Source organism: Theropithecus gelada, chromosome 2 (assembly GCF_003255815.1).
Source record: "Theropithecus gelada isolate Dixy chromosome 2, Tgel_1.0, whole genome shotgun sequence".
In the NCBI taxonomy this organism is placed as follows: domain Eukaryota; kingdom Metazoa; phylum Chordata; class Mammalia; order Primates; family Cercopithecidae; genus Theropithecus; species Theropithecus gelada.
Window position 1 is genome coordinate 2923284 of NC_037669.1, and position 13080 is coordinate 2936363.

Consider the following 13080-nt stretch of genomic DNA (forward strand, 5'->3'; position numbering starts at 1 on the left):
TGCGGTGGCTCACGCTTGTAATCTCAGCACTTTGGGAGGCTGAGGTGGGCGGATTGCCTGAGGTCAGGAGTTCAAGACCAGCCAGGGCAACATGGTGAAACCCCGCCTCTACTAAAAATACAAAAATTAGCCGGCCGTGGTGGCGGGGCACCTGTAATCCCAGCTGCTCAGAAGCCTGAGGCAGGAGAATGGCGTGAACCCTGGAGGCGGAGGTTGCGGTGAGCCGAGATGGCGCCACTCACTCCAGCCTGGGTGACAGAGCCAGACTCCATCTCAAAAGCAAAAAAAGAAAGTTTACTAACTCAGCAATCATACTGAAGTTTCTTTCACAGCTGCCATTTGACTGCTCTTTGTCTTTCTGCTGTTTACCTTATCAATGAGGTAAACAAAAATGTGATGCATGCTCTCTCTTTGAGACGTATGTTTTTTAACAGTGAGCAATGAAAAGGTAAAAGTGATTGTGAGACACTCACGACTATGAGATTCATTTCAGTTCCAGGTGTACTACCGTGAAACTTATCTTTGAGCTGTTAGGGCAGTAGCTACCAAACTATTTTTAACATAAACAGGATTGTCTCCAAAATGCAAATTATTAGGCTCTTTACTTCAAAAATGCAGAAGTTGCTCTCACGCCCCCTCCCTCAACAGACACACAGTCCAAATGCAGCAAGCAGTTTAGGGGCCGCTGTAGTATCTTGTGAGACCCCAAGAAAGTCCCAAGTCCTTAGAGCTCCAGCATGGCACAGAAGAGCATATGGAACTCTCATTCCTTACTCCTTACACCCACCCTACATTGAAGGACTTAGAAGTATCAGGAGAGGATCAATGGATAATAAGAGGCATTAAGGTTGGGAGAAGAGGATACAGAGTAAGGTTCTGACAAATGAAGATCATTTAAGGAAACATGGACAACAGCAATCTCTAAAGCCCCCTGCTTCCTGAGCACCCACACTTTCTCCACGTGGGGACAGCCTCTGAAACTCAGATGTCACCCTGTGCAAAGGGAAAGAAGAAAATCCAGACTACATATGTAATAATCAAAAGAGCCAGGTATGGTCGACTTCACTTGGAATTGAGATTATATTTTCTGCCACTAGGCAGAATAGCAGTCCAACATAAACACCAAGTTTAATTGTTGAAAACTCGAGTAACACGTCCGCACCCGTGAATTGTGAAATCCGTGCTGCAAACATCGCATCACCACCCACTGTGTGGCCCTCGAATTCAAGAGCAACAAAACGAACAAAAACACCACAAATTTATTCCACAATTAGGAATTTCACAGTGAATTTTACTCACCGGAAAGGAAACCACCCTCATCCTTGTACCACACTTCTTCTTGGACTTTCATGCAAATACTTAGAAACAAAGTAGGTATGAAAAGCGGGGATTGCACGTGTCATGAATTTCAGTCCGTAACTATAACAGTATCTTGTGTCATTTGTGGAGTTTACAGAGTCCATATCATACACATTAACTCGCTGAATCATGACAACAGCTCCATGAGGTAGATATTACTGAATTTACAGGTGAAGCACCTGAGACTTAGAGGTTAGGTAACATCTCCAAGGAAACACAGCTGTGACAAAACTGTGACTCAAACCCAGGTCCTCTGATACACATAATCAGTGTGTATTATCACATACTATAAATAAAGAGAGAGACTAACTTATTTATCGTCCACCCACCAAGGGAAAGAGAGAAATTAGGTCATGACACATGTCCCTCTAATATTTCCTTGAAGTAGCTTTTAGAAACTGACTTCTTGACCTGTGGACCTGTGGATCTTTAAGTAGATGCTGGTGATTACTTCATTTTTATAAAATTAAATTTCAAATTACACCCCCTTTGTTCAGTGTTTTCCCTCATATTTTCAAATTCTGATAAACAAAATGTAGGTAGAAGAGCAATATATATGTGAAAGGGAAAAAATCTACATCAGATTCTGTGGCTCTTGGAACTTCCAGGACTCGGTGTCCATATTATTCATCTAAAGTTGAAAACTTGAATACACTAACTTTAATAATGTGCAACCTAATATATGATAGGTATTGTTAACATTTTACATGAATTTGTAACAAGAAAGCAGATAATTACTGATAAGCATTTCGGATTTATATAATTTTCTTGCTGACAGAACACAGGTGGCTCAAACTTTACAAATCACATTTATCTAGTTGAATTCCAATTATGTTAGAAATAGATTAACTGAAATTCAGATACACATACATAAACAAAAATAATATACCCTTAATATTAAAGACTTAGTCTCTGATCCGATTATTAACTTCTAGGTCTTGACTGATCTTACATTTTTAATTTCAGGGGAGTTAGGTAAAATTTTAGCTTACAGTAAAGCCTGGTTATTCCTACAACTAATTGAGAATTTTCATTTATCTGATAATACAGGGGTGAAATGTTAAGACAGAACGACTTTGTGATTAAATGGAATAAATTTGATCAGCACACAATGAAAAAAGAAATCAACACAAGAAAGAAAGATGTATTTGAGAACATTTTTAATAAATAATGTGACAAAATTACTTTTCTGATTATTGGATTTTCAGTATGCAAAATTATGGCTAAAAATAAGAGGCTTCTTACATGAACATAATGAAAACATTAATCACATGGATTGTTCCCTTAGTACTGCACGCCCTTTCTACGGAACTTTTTCAAATTATCTAAATGAACATGTTTAGTTTTTGGTGAACACCAGCCATTTTTTTGTGGTTCAGTTTCGTTTGGCTTTGTTTTCCACTGGGGTCAGACCTGATACCTACCTATGAATAAGAGTACATTGTTTTTTCTTCAAATAGCACCAATTATAAAATCAATGATATTCATAAAATGACAAAAAAGGATCATAGAAATCTACTAGTCAGAGGGCATCATTTGGCAATTGAAAGCACGTAATGCCTCTATTAGAGATTTGAAGGAAATCTTGTAAGTTTCGATATTGGCCACAACAAACTTAAACCTCTTTTTTTCTTTAAGTCCGGGAAAAGTGAGAACCATTTGGTTCATGGCCCACAATAAAGTATGCACGTTACTTCACCATCTGTCATCATTCAAATATTCCAAATACAAACATAGAGCATTAACAAAACAGGTTAAAAACGCTTCTCAACATTTTTTTTCAATAAGACAAAAAAGGTTAATAGTTACAATGGTTTACAAATAAAGTTTAGTGATTGTGCTTTTAAAACCAAAAAAAAAAAAAAAAAAGAAAAAAGAAAAAAGAAAGAGAGAGAGAGAAAGAGATTAAAAACAGTGCATTACAAAAACAAAAAATCAAACTTCCTTAAGTGGCACTTCTGAAAGTTGAACTGACACTACCAGAAGAAATTTAGGCCAGTTAAGACAGGGATGTTCTTACTCAATTGGTCATTAAAAACATCCACTTGTTTGTAATATGTATTTATAATTGCTTTCTGATTGAAAAATAGAACAAGGTTTTGCTAGGTTTACTTATGACAATGACTAGACAACCAGAGATCCAACTGGCTTAGCCCTACTTATCCAAAAGTTCATTTCCAATAAGAATATACTTCAATGATTGAAATGAAGACAAAATAAAATACCACCAGGGTTTGCAAAGAGGATATATTTACAATGTTTCTACCCCATTCAAATTGTTTGTGGTTCTGCATTTGCTATATTTTTAGTTTCTTCCAGCAAAGGGTAGTATGAAAAACTGATGTTCAAATCATGTTAAAATGAAATATGTTTTAATTTGCATTAGCAGTTGGCTATAGAAAGATTATACTTTGAGAGCCCTTGGCATGAGGTTGAATATCAACTTTGTATCTTTGATCAATATCTTGCTATAAATTAGGTTGGCATATAAGCAGTGCAATGCCATATCTCAGGGGCAAAATGCAAAAGAACAGTTTTGTTCCCTCTTGCTGGCTGATGACTGAAGCAAGAAGTCGAAGCACTTTCCCTGCTGGAAGTAAGGTGTAATGGTTTGCTCCAACAGCGAGGGGAAGAGGAAGGCTCTTTGTAGGGTTAGGGATCGAACAACAACAATAAAAACCCAATAAAGTTTTTAAAATGGTACCCCAATAAGAGGAATAAAAACGACAATTTGTACACTCTGATTGCACTGAACATTTTATCTGGCGTCATGTGTCATCTGACAGGAGGCATCTTGAGTGATAATTTTCACATTAGATCTCATAAGCCTCTTGGTTGTCTTCAGCTTTCAGTTTCCTGTAAGAGATACGTATTGTCACATTTGAAAATAAATCTTAAGAGGACTATCTTATATTTATTTATATGCATTTATTACTATTATAATTTAATGTGTTTTTCCATTTATTCATTGGCCTATGTTGGAAAGTGCTCATGTCAACTAATTCACTCATCAACCTTAGTTGGTCTTCACAGCAAATTCAACAAGTACAAAACTGGGTTCTGCACAGTGCCTCGGTGTTGTGTGGTGGGACACAGGGCTCTGAGAAGAGGGAAGGAATGTGTTGAGTTATCTACTCCCCTCAGCCCCAACTCAACATTACAGCTCTGCTTTTGTTGGTTTTAAATACTGGAGTTAACAGTAATGACATTCTGCTGCCCCAAAAGGCTACTTCGATTTTAAAATAAACGAAAACTTGAAAAAAACTTCTCTAACTGTTTGCAGGACGAAAGTCTTTCTCATTCTAAACCTCAAAATCAAAATACATTGAGCTTTATAGAACTTTCAATTAGACATAATGGCTTATACATTTTCAGCTTCTATTATAAAAAGTTATCATTTGACACATATTTATCATCTACTTGAGTTTAAATATATTAATTAAAAAATTGTCCTCAACTTATCTTTTATTAAATTGAGAAAATACAATCTTTGAATGGGTCGGGGGAGAATTTATGATATGGCTTACTGCCAGCTCTATCTTGTATAGCTCTCTCTCAAGCCTAACAAGAGGGTAAATCTTTGACTTAAGAAGTTTCCTCCAACTGGGGAGGTCAGTGTCACAGACTAGGCATCCACTTTCAGAAGTGTAAAGGTGAAGGACAGTCAGTCAAACCAGTCACATTACCCTAGTGATGGATATGGCAACTTCCTCACTCACATCATATAACTCTGTCATCTTACTGGGTTTTTATAAGCCTGCTACAATGCTATAAATTATAATATCTCTAGATCAATAACTCTTATTTCTTAACAGTATGTTTGCCATATGTATTTCTTATCTGAAAATCTGCAAATGAAGATAAACCCTAGATAAACAAATAAATTGCAATTAACTTTTAAAACTTTGGAACACATTTCAAGAAAATTCTCAAATTCTCAGAACTTCAGTTTCTGCCATCATAGACATTAGAGTACTGAAAAGTTTGTGATAAAACAGTAACATTTTTGTACACTGATGAAGGTTCCTAACTACATACAGCAACTACAGTCTAACATCGGTAAACTTGGGAAAAAATTATAGATACCTCTAATTCTTCATTATTATCTTCTCCTCTTTCATATCCTCCAAGTACCTGCATTTCTGCAATATTTCTTCGACCTACATTTGCTTGTTCTCTTTGTCTGCTTCCTGATCCTCTTGATGACATTGAGCTTGAGGAACTGGGATCTCTGGGATTATTTGATGTTGGAAAAGTAGGTCTACAGTAAGGTAGAATATCCTCTGTGTAATGAAATATAATAAATGCAGGTGAACACCATCATACACTTTCAGTGTATATTGTATCACTCCTGTCTATCTGTAATTCTGAATAAGGAAGCATCAGTGATTTAAGGTATAAATGAGGATACTCTATACGCATAATGAATAATGCAGCATAGTGTCTCACAAATGAAAAGTATAAGCCTCGCTGTTTTCCTATTAGTAGTCAGGGATTTGGACTGATTCCACTCATAAGCTCTTGTCTGTCTCAAACTCACTAGAGACCAATATCATCAAAAGAGGTAAACCAAACCTGAAGTCAGACTTGGCTTCCAATTCTGTCATTCACTATATGATCTCAGATTATTTTAGGCTTTAGTTTCTACTTTTCCAAAAAAAAGTGATGATAGTATCTATACCTAGAGGGGTTCCTAGTGTTGATATGAAAACAGATGAAATAATAAAATATCTATGTAGCTTATAAAATGTTATAAGGAATTGGTTAAAAATCAAGCCCAGTCTCCTAGAAATACCAAACAGAGGCAAGCCTGGGTTCACTCCACAGACACCAAAATATCAACCTCCATGTCAATGTCCTATTTACATTGTGAAACTCTGAATCTTAGAAGCCTGCTATTGTTACTAACTTCAATAAGCAAGTCACTCCAATTAATTTCTGTCTCCGGAATTTCTACCTCCTTGAAATTTGGTGCTTCTCCTACTGATGCATCCTCCAGCTGCTCACTTCTCTCCAAAGTCTGCCAACTCTGCCTTTCGGACGACAAACGCATAAATACCTAACTCTTTGGCACGCTCTTCCCCACCTCCCGCAAATGCTTCCTCTACTATTCGCATTGCCTGAATGAAGCCTGATTTCCCCTGAAGTTTCCCTGGGCGTTCTCTGGAGTGGAAGGGTAAGGAGGAAGGCTTGCCTCTAGCTCACCATCACCAGTTCCACATCATTGCTCCTGTATCCTTGAACAAAAACATCCCCACTTCTGAGGCCCAAGCCATCGTTTTTTGAAGCCAGTACAGTCCCCTTTGATAATGTCTTGTTCTTTCCATTCTACTCATCACAACTTTCACTCCTAAACCACAGTTCTGACACACAGGAGTTTCACAGTCCATGACGATGACTGTTTCTGCAGCTTCTCTTCACAGCACTTGATACCGTGTGACCGTCATCCTCTGTCTCTGTTTCATCAACGGCTTTCTCTCTACTGACTTTCGTTTTCTCAAACTACAATATGATAAAATCTCTCTCTAGCTAAAAAGTTTCCCCTTAAGACTCTGCTTTCTATGAAATCAACACCTTCTTTCTTTCCTCACCACTCAGCCAAGCTTCTTGAAAAGCAGTTTGGATTCAATATTGATAGTCACAATTCCCATTCACTCTGCATCCCACTGAAATCCATTTATGCCTACATCACTACTATGAAACTGAGAAAACTGATAATGCCAACCGTGTTTCCAGCCTTGTGTCCCTGGACTTCTTACTGCTCTTAATCAATGCAAATATTATTATTCTCTCAGCTGCTAGTTTTCCTTCCTCCCTGGCCAATTGTCTGTGAGCTCTTTTTATGAAGTGCCACTGATATGTTGATGCTCTACAGGTTTCTACTTTCAGCCTAATGTATATAATTCATATATATGTATGATATATATGAAAGTTCTATTATACATTATACATACACATATAATTATACATTATACATATATGTATGTAGATCATTCATGTGTGTGTGCATGTGTGTGCATATATATATATGAATGATATAGTTTGGATATTTGTCCCTACCCAAATCTCACGTTGAATTGTAATCCCCAGTGTTGGAGGTGGGGCCAGGTGGGAGATGTCTGGCTCATGGAGGCAGATCCCTCATGCATCGCTTGCGCCATCCCCTTGATGATAGGTGAGCTCTCGCTCTGAGTTCACACAAGATCTGGTGGTTTAAAAGTATGTGGCACCTCCATCCCTCTCTCTGTCTCTCTCTCTCTTGCTTTCACCATGTGATGTGCCTACTCCGCCTTCATCTTCCGCCATGATTCTAAGTTTGCTGAGGTCTCCTCAGAAGCCAAGCAGATGTCAACACCATGTTTCCTATAAAGACTGCAGAACACTTAGCCAATTAAATCTCTTTCTTTTATAAATTGCCCAGTCTCAGGCTTTTCTTTATAGAAATGCAAGAATGGCTTAATACTATATATATAATTTTCTTCTACTGACCCTAGATGATTTTGTCCAGTCTCACAGATTAAAACCCTTTCTAAAATATAACTGTCATAAGGGTAGATATTTTGTCTGCTTTGTGTGCTGATATACTTTCACCTTGACCTATAACAGGTCATTAATAAACTGTTTTCCATTATTTTCATCATGATGAATCATGATATTTTTAATTCCTAAACTATGCCCCAAACCTTAGGCTCCTACAGGCAACCCAACTGAACCCCTACTCTTGCATGTTACTCAAACTCAACCTGTTGAACACTGACCTCACAATGCTCACTCCCTTAAACGTCTTCCTTTGCTATATTCTCTAAGACACTGAATGACATCACACTAATCATTAAGATATGCAAGACAGAAAATGAAATTATTATAGATTCTTCCCTTTCAACAACCTTTCCATACATCTTAAGCGTATCATTTCCACATAGTCCGACATACAACAAGTAAGGTTGATTCTGACTCTAAAAAGTTTCTTGAATTTTCCAAATCACCCATCCTTGCTCCTATAGCATGGTTTATATTTTCTACATTTCTTGTCTGGGGGTTGTACATATCTTCAAACATCCTTGAGCTATTCCTCTCTAAACTGTCTTCGCTCAGCCACTTTCCTCTTATAAAATCTATAGGCTCTTTATGACTTAAGCCTTCATGTACCTCAAGAGCTTCATCTTTGACCACTTTTATTATGTAGCAGTACTGAATTTCTTACAGTTTCCTCAATAGACCTTCAAGCTTTTTATGCACATTATCCACCTAAATAAATCCTCTTTTCTTATGCAAGCTAAATTCTACCCATTCTTAAACACTCAGTTCATATGTCATTTCTGCCAGGAAAGATCAAGAGATCCTTCCTAACAGTCTCTCACAGTCCTGAGCGAATTCTCTCTCTTCTGGACTCTCAAGTATCATGGCACTATGCAGGTTATACTGAATACAACAATATCTATGAATTTATACATTATCTGTCCCTCTCTCCCTGACTACAAGCCCCTTGAAGTCAAGGTTTATGCTTATACATAAATCTCAGGATTTAGTACAATGCTTAATAACACAGTAGGTGTTTGATATATGTAGAAATAAATTGAACTAATGGAGGCAAATGTCAGCAAAATGATCAGACATTCAAGTCCAAAAGACCACTCTCCTTAATTAAAAATAATCATTCATTATACACATAAATCAGGGTGCCTCTTTCACTATAAACAATGTAAACTGAAATATGAAGGTGAAAATTACAGCAATGCATACAAATGATCATTTAATGGCATATATAGATAGGGTTATGATTCAAATAAAAATTTGGAAAAGCAGAGCATGTTAAATAACTCATCAGTGTACCTCAGGGATTTCCATGATTCCCTGGGTTCCTTGTTTCTAGACTAATGGTCCAGTCTTAGTTCTTTTGTTAGAAATATTTTTATAGCAGAAAGGACAACTTACTAAATTTCTGAAGATTGATTTTTAAAAATTTAATCTCTGTTTTCTAGATCTGCATACAAGATATTTCCAGGTTTATAAAATTTCCTTCTGAAGAAGAATCTCACCTACTTTTTAATTTTAAAAAACATTTATTTATTTATTTATTTATTTTCCGAGACAGAGTCTTGCTCTGTCACCCAGACCTGGAGTGCAATGGTGCGATCTTGGCTCACTGTAACCTCCTCCTCCCGGGTTCAAGCAATTCTCCTGCCTCAGTCTCCCGAGTAGCTGGGATTACAGGTGCACATGACCACACCCTGCTGATTTTTTTATTTTTAGTAGAGATGGGTTTTCGCCACGTTGGCCAGGCTGGTCTCCAACTCCTGACCTTGTGATCCACCCACCTTGGCCTCCCAAAGTGCTGGGATTTCAGGCGTGAGCCGCTGCGCCCGGCCAAGTTTTAATGAAGACTTCCTACAAGCAGGAATCGCTCCACACTTTCTAGCCAGATATAAACCTCGCAATTTACATCATCACATTCTATTTATGAATCGCTATTTGGAGGCGAGTCACATTGAGTCAAAAGTTCAGAGCCAGATCAACTTTGGGTTAACTGAGAAAAATAAGTAAGTTTTTCAAACTTTGGATTGCGGTGATATCATCAAGGACATTGTGGTCACACAATAGAGGCATGAGTCTGAGATGCACAGCTTTATCTATCACCTTGCTTCTGAGTCTATGCCTGGATTAGGAGTTCAGGCTGCAGTCACAGAACAAAGAGAAATTGCCCTCCGTGTTGAAAAGAAGTTAGCTAATGACCAGATGTCCATAATAAACACAACAATACACTGAGGTCAGATCTTACCACAATGTATCTACTAAAATACAGTAGTTAAGGGCCCCTGTAGGTTTTTAAGTTTCATTCCCCTATCACTCTTTGCTGATGTCCTCAACTAATAATCTTCCGTTTCTTGGTTTCTTCTCTTTAGTCTATAATAATGTTCAAATGCACTATCCTAAAACATTTCCAGTGATTTGGCCTTTCTGTCAAACCCTATCCCAAGATTTCCTCCTCATCCCAAACTTCCAAAAAGAGCTTACGTGTGCTGATCACCTCCCTTCCAAAATTTCCATTCGCTTTCCAACCCCATACAGCCTGTCTTTTATTCTGACCCGCAAACAACATATTGCAAGATCCCTTTTACCCTCGTTTGGGTTTACATTCAACTTTCACCACTGTGGTATTTTATATACTTTCCTGTCTGAAAATTTCCCACTTCATTCTTTATAGGACACCATTTTCGATAGCTTGGATACCTTGATTATTAAATGTCTGGGTCGGACAATCTGTTTCCTTAATAGGATGTTGATTATCTACCTAGTCTCTAATATGATCATCCTTGTCTAGTGGTGTGTTGGAGCAGGCTCAATATTTCACAATACCTGATTATATTCATCTCTTCCTACCTCCGTATTCAGTGACTTGAAATTGCCAATTCTGAGAGTATTCACACAACAGAAGCAAGCAAATGGCTACAAATTAGGGTCTGCTTTTGTTTTCTCCTGGACAGTTGACTGATAAATAGTTACCGGCATTATCTCTGCTGAAATTCAGACTGTGTTATTCACATAATTATCACCTCTGTGTTGTGGGTTCTAAAATCTACTCTGTCCTCTCAATCTTTCTCCTCATCTTTAAACCTAGTTCTCTAAATTTTTATTGTGATTTTTACTATCTGTGTTCTTGTCGGCATTTTAATCCATACAAAACTGCAATAATTTGCCCCATGAAATTTCACGTTTTCCCTGTTCTTTATTTTTTTTTACATTGGTTAGTACGATCGTGTTCCACTGGTCATTCAGGGCCACCTACTCAACCTACGAATACTTCTTTTGTTTACTCTATTATCTCAACTCACCTTTCAACATTCAATTAGCCACCAAGTCCTCCTGGGCCTCTCCCTGAAGTGCCTGTACAGGTTGATCCTTCCTGCTCTTCTGAGCTATTTTAATTCAGTGCTTTCATATTTTATACTTAAGAGTGTTACTGTAATGTTTCTGACACCCTTACCTACCAGTTTCCAGCCTCTTCCTCCACTACAGAGTTCTGCCAGTTATTTTTCTAAAACACATATCTGATTAGGTCATTTCTCACTCAAAACTCCTTGTTGGCTCACAACTGCCCTTGTCATAAATCTCAACCCCTCAGAATAGTATCCCTGGCCTTTGCAACTGGGCCTAACCACCTTTCTAGTTTTATTTTTCACCCAGGCTACAGAGCAGTTGTGCGATCTCAGCCGACCGCAGTCTTGACCTTCCAGGTGCATCCTCCCACCTCAGCCTCCTGAGTAGCTAGGACTACAGGCATGTGCCGCCATGTCCAGCTAATTGCTGTATTTTTTTGTAGAGATGGTCTCTGGCCCCAAACATTCCATTCTCCAGCCAAACTGGAAACCATTGTTCACCAAACATTCATTTTCATACATTCATGTTCTTTTCTCCACCTATTTCTTGTCCCCGCTATCCCTTCTCCCTCTTTAACCTGTTGAAATCATGCTTTCCTTTAAAATGTAACTCAATTGGCTCCTCTCCAGGAAGGCCTTGTATAAAGTCATATACTGGAGTGAACTGTATTAAATTAAAATTATTCGAGTACATGCCTATGTCCTCCATTGGAAAGCAAATTTCTTAGTCTTACCACTTTTCATACGGCTGTATAGAGCCTAACTGTATGTCTTGCAAACACACTCAGTCTACATTTATTTGCTGCTTGACTGGACGAGTACCTTGGATGAGATGAGTCTTCGCTGGCGGAAGGTCGCGTTTTGCTCCCTTGTTTCCACGTCCTTTCCCGTCATTTTGCTGCTCCTGTGCTTCTCTGGGATCACCTGGGTTTGTTCGCACATCAACAACCTGTCTTCCATCCAATACTTCTCTCCCCTTGTAACTGCTTCCTTTTCTGTCTGATGATCTTTCTGTTCTTGCATCTACAGAAGGGAGTTTTGGCACCACTACAGGTCGTACTTCCAGCTGTGTCTTGGATTGGACAGTCGGTGACTTTATAGCAGGTGGTGGCACAGGAGGCGGCGGAAGATCTAAAAAGAAACATTAACAATACTGCTATAAAAGTCTGCTACTTATGAAACCATCACACACTTGGATTATCATTGGAGTCACATTCACCTATGAGATACTATATCTTAAATGAACTAGAATACTTGAAGGTAACCAAGGAAAAATACCCCAAATTTTATTTTTTATTTATGTTTGTTTATTTATTTATTTATTTATTTAGAGACAGGGTCTTGCTCTGTCATTCAGGCTACAGTGCAGTTGCGCAGTCTCAGCTCGCTGCAGCCTCGACCTCCTGGGTGCAAGCAGTCCTCCCATCTCAGCCTCCTGAGTAGCTAGGACTCTAGGTATGCACCACACACCTGGCTAATTTTTGTGATTTTTGTAGAGATGGGGTTTTGCCACGTTGCCCAGGCTGGTCTCTCTCTCCTGGACTCAAGTGATCTGCCCACCCTGGCTTCCTAAAGCGCTGGAACTACAGGTGCGAGCCACTGCACCTGGCCAAGACCAACAATTTAAATGTACTCTTGTTATCTAGCACAGAACTCCTGAATGATCAAGTTGGGACTTAATGACGTCTGCTCCTGGGAGAGCTAAGAGTGGGTATGTGTACTGTAACTTTCTCTCTCCCAAGTGTGGGAGAGCTTCCTAATTGATTTCAGTAGAACACTGCTAGTACCAGGTGCACGCCTTTGCTCCTTCAGGCAATCACTTCAAACTGATTGAGGTTGGTAC

The 13080-nt window shown here is 38.5% G+C and overlaps 1 protein-coding gene across 2 annotated transcripts in view; it reads right to left on the reverse strand.

The window, feature by feature from the left end:
* Nucleotides 1-2502: 2502 nt before the first annotated feature.
* The window catches only part of ROBO1 (roundabout guidance receptor 1), a 1168413-nt gene continuing 1157835 nt past the window's right edge, over nucleotides 2503-13080 (reverse strand). For both annotated transcript variants that reach the window (XM_025375994.1, XM_025375995.1), the window contains 3 exons: nucleotides 12060-12368; nucleotides 5446-5642; nucleotides 2503-4215 (listed from right to left, as the gene is read on the reverse strand). In XM_025375994.1, coding sequence (XP_025231779.1) covers nucleotides 4201-4215; nucleotides 5446-5642; nucleotides 12060-12368 — 521 coding nt within the window. In that variant the 3' untranslated portion in view covers nucleotides 2503-4200. The remainder of the gene's footprint in view (nucleotides 4216-5445; nucleotides 5643-12059; nucleotides 12369-13080) is intronic.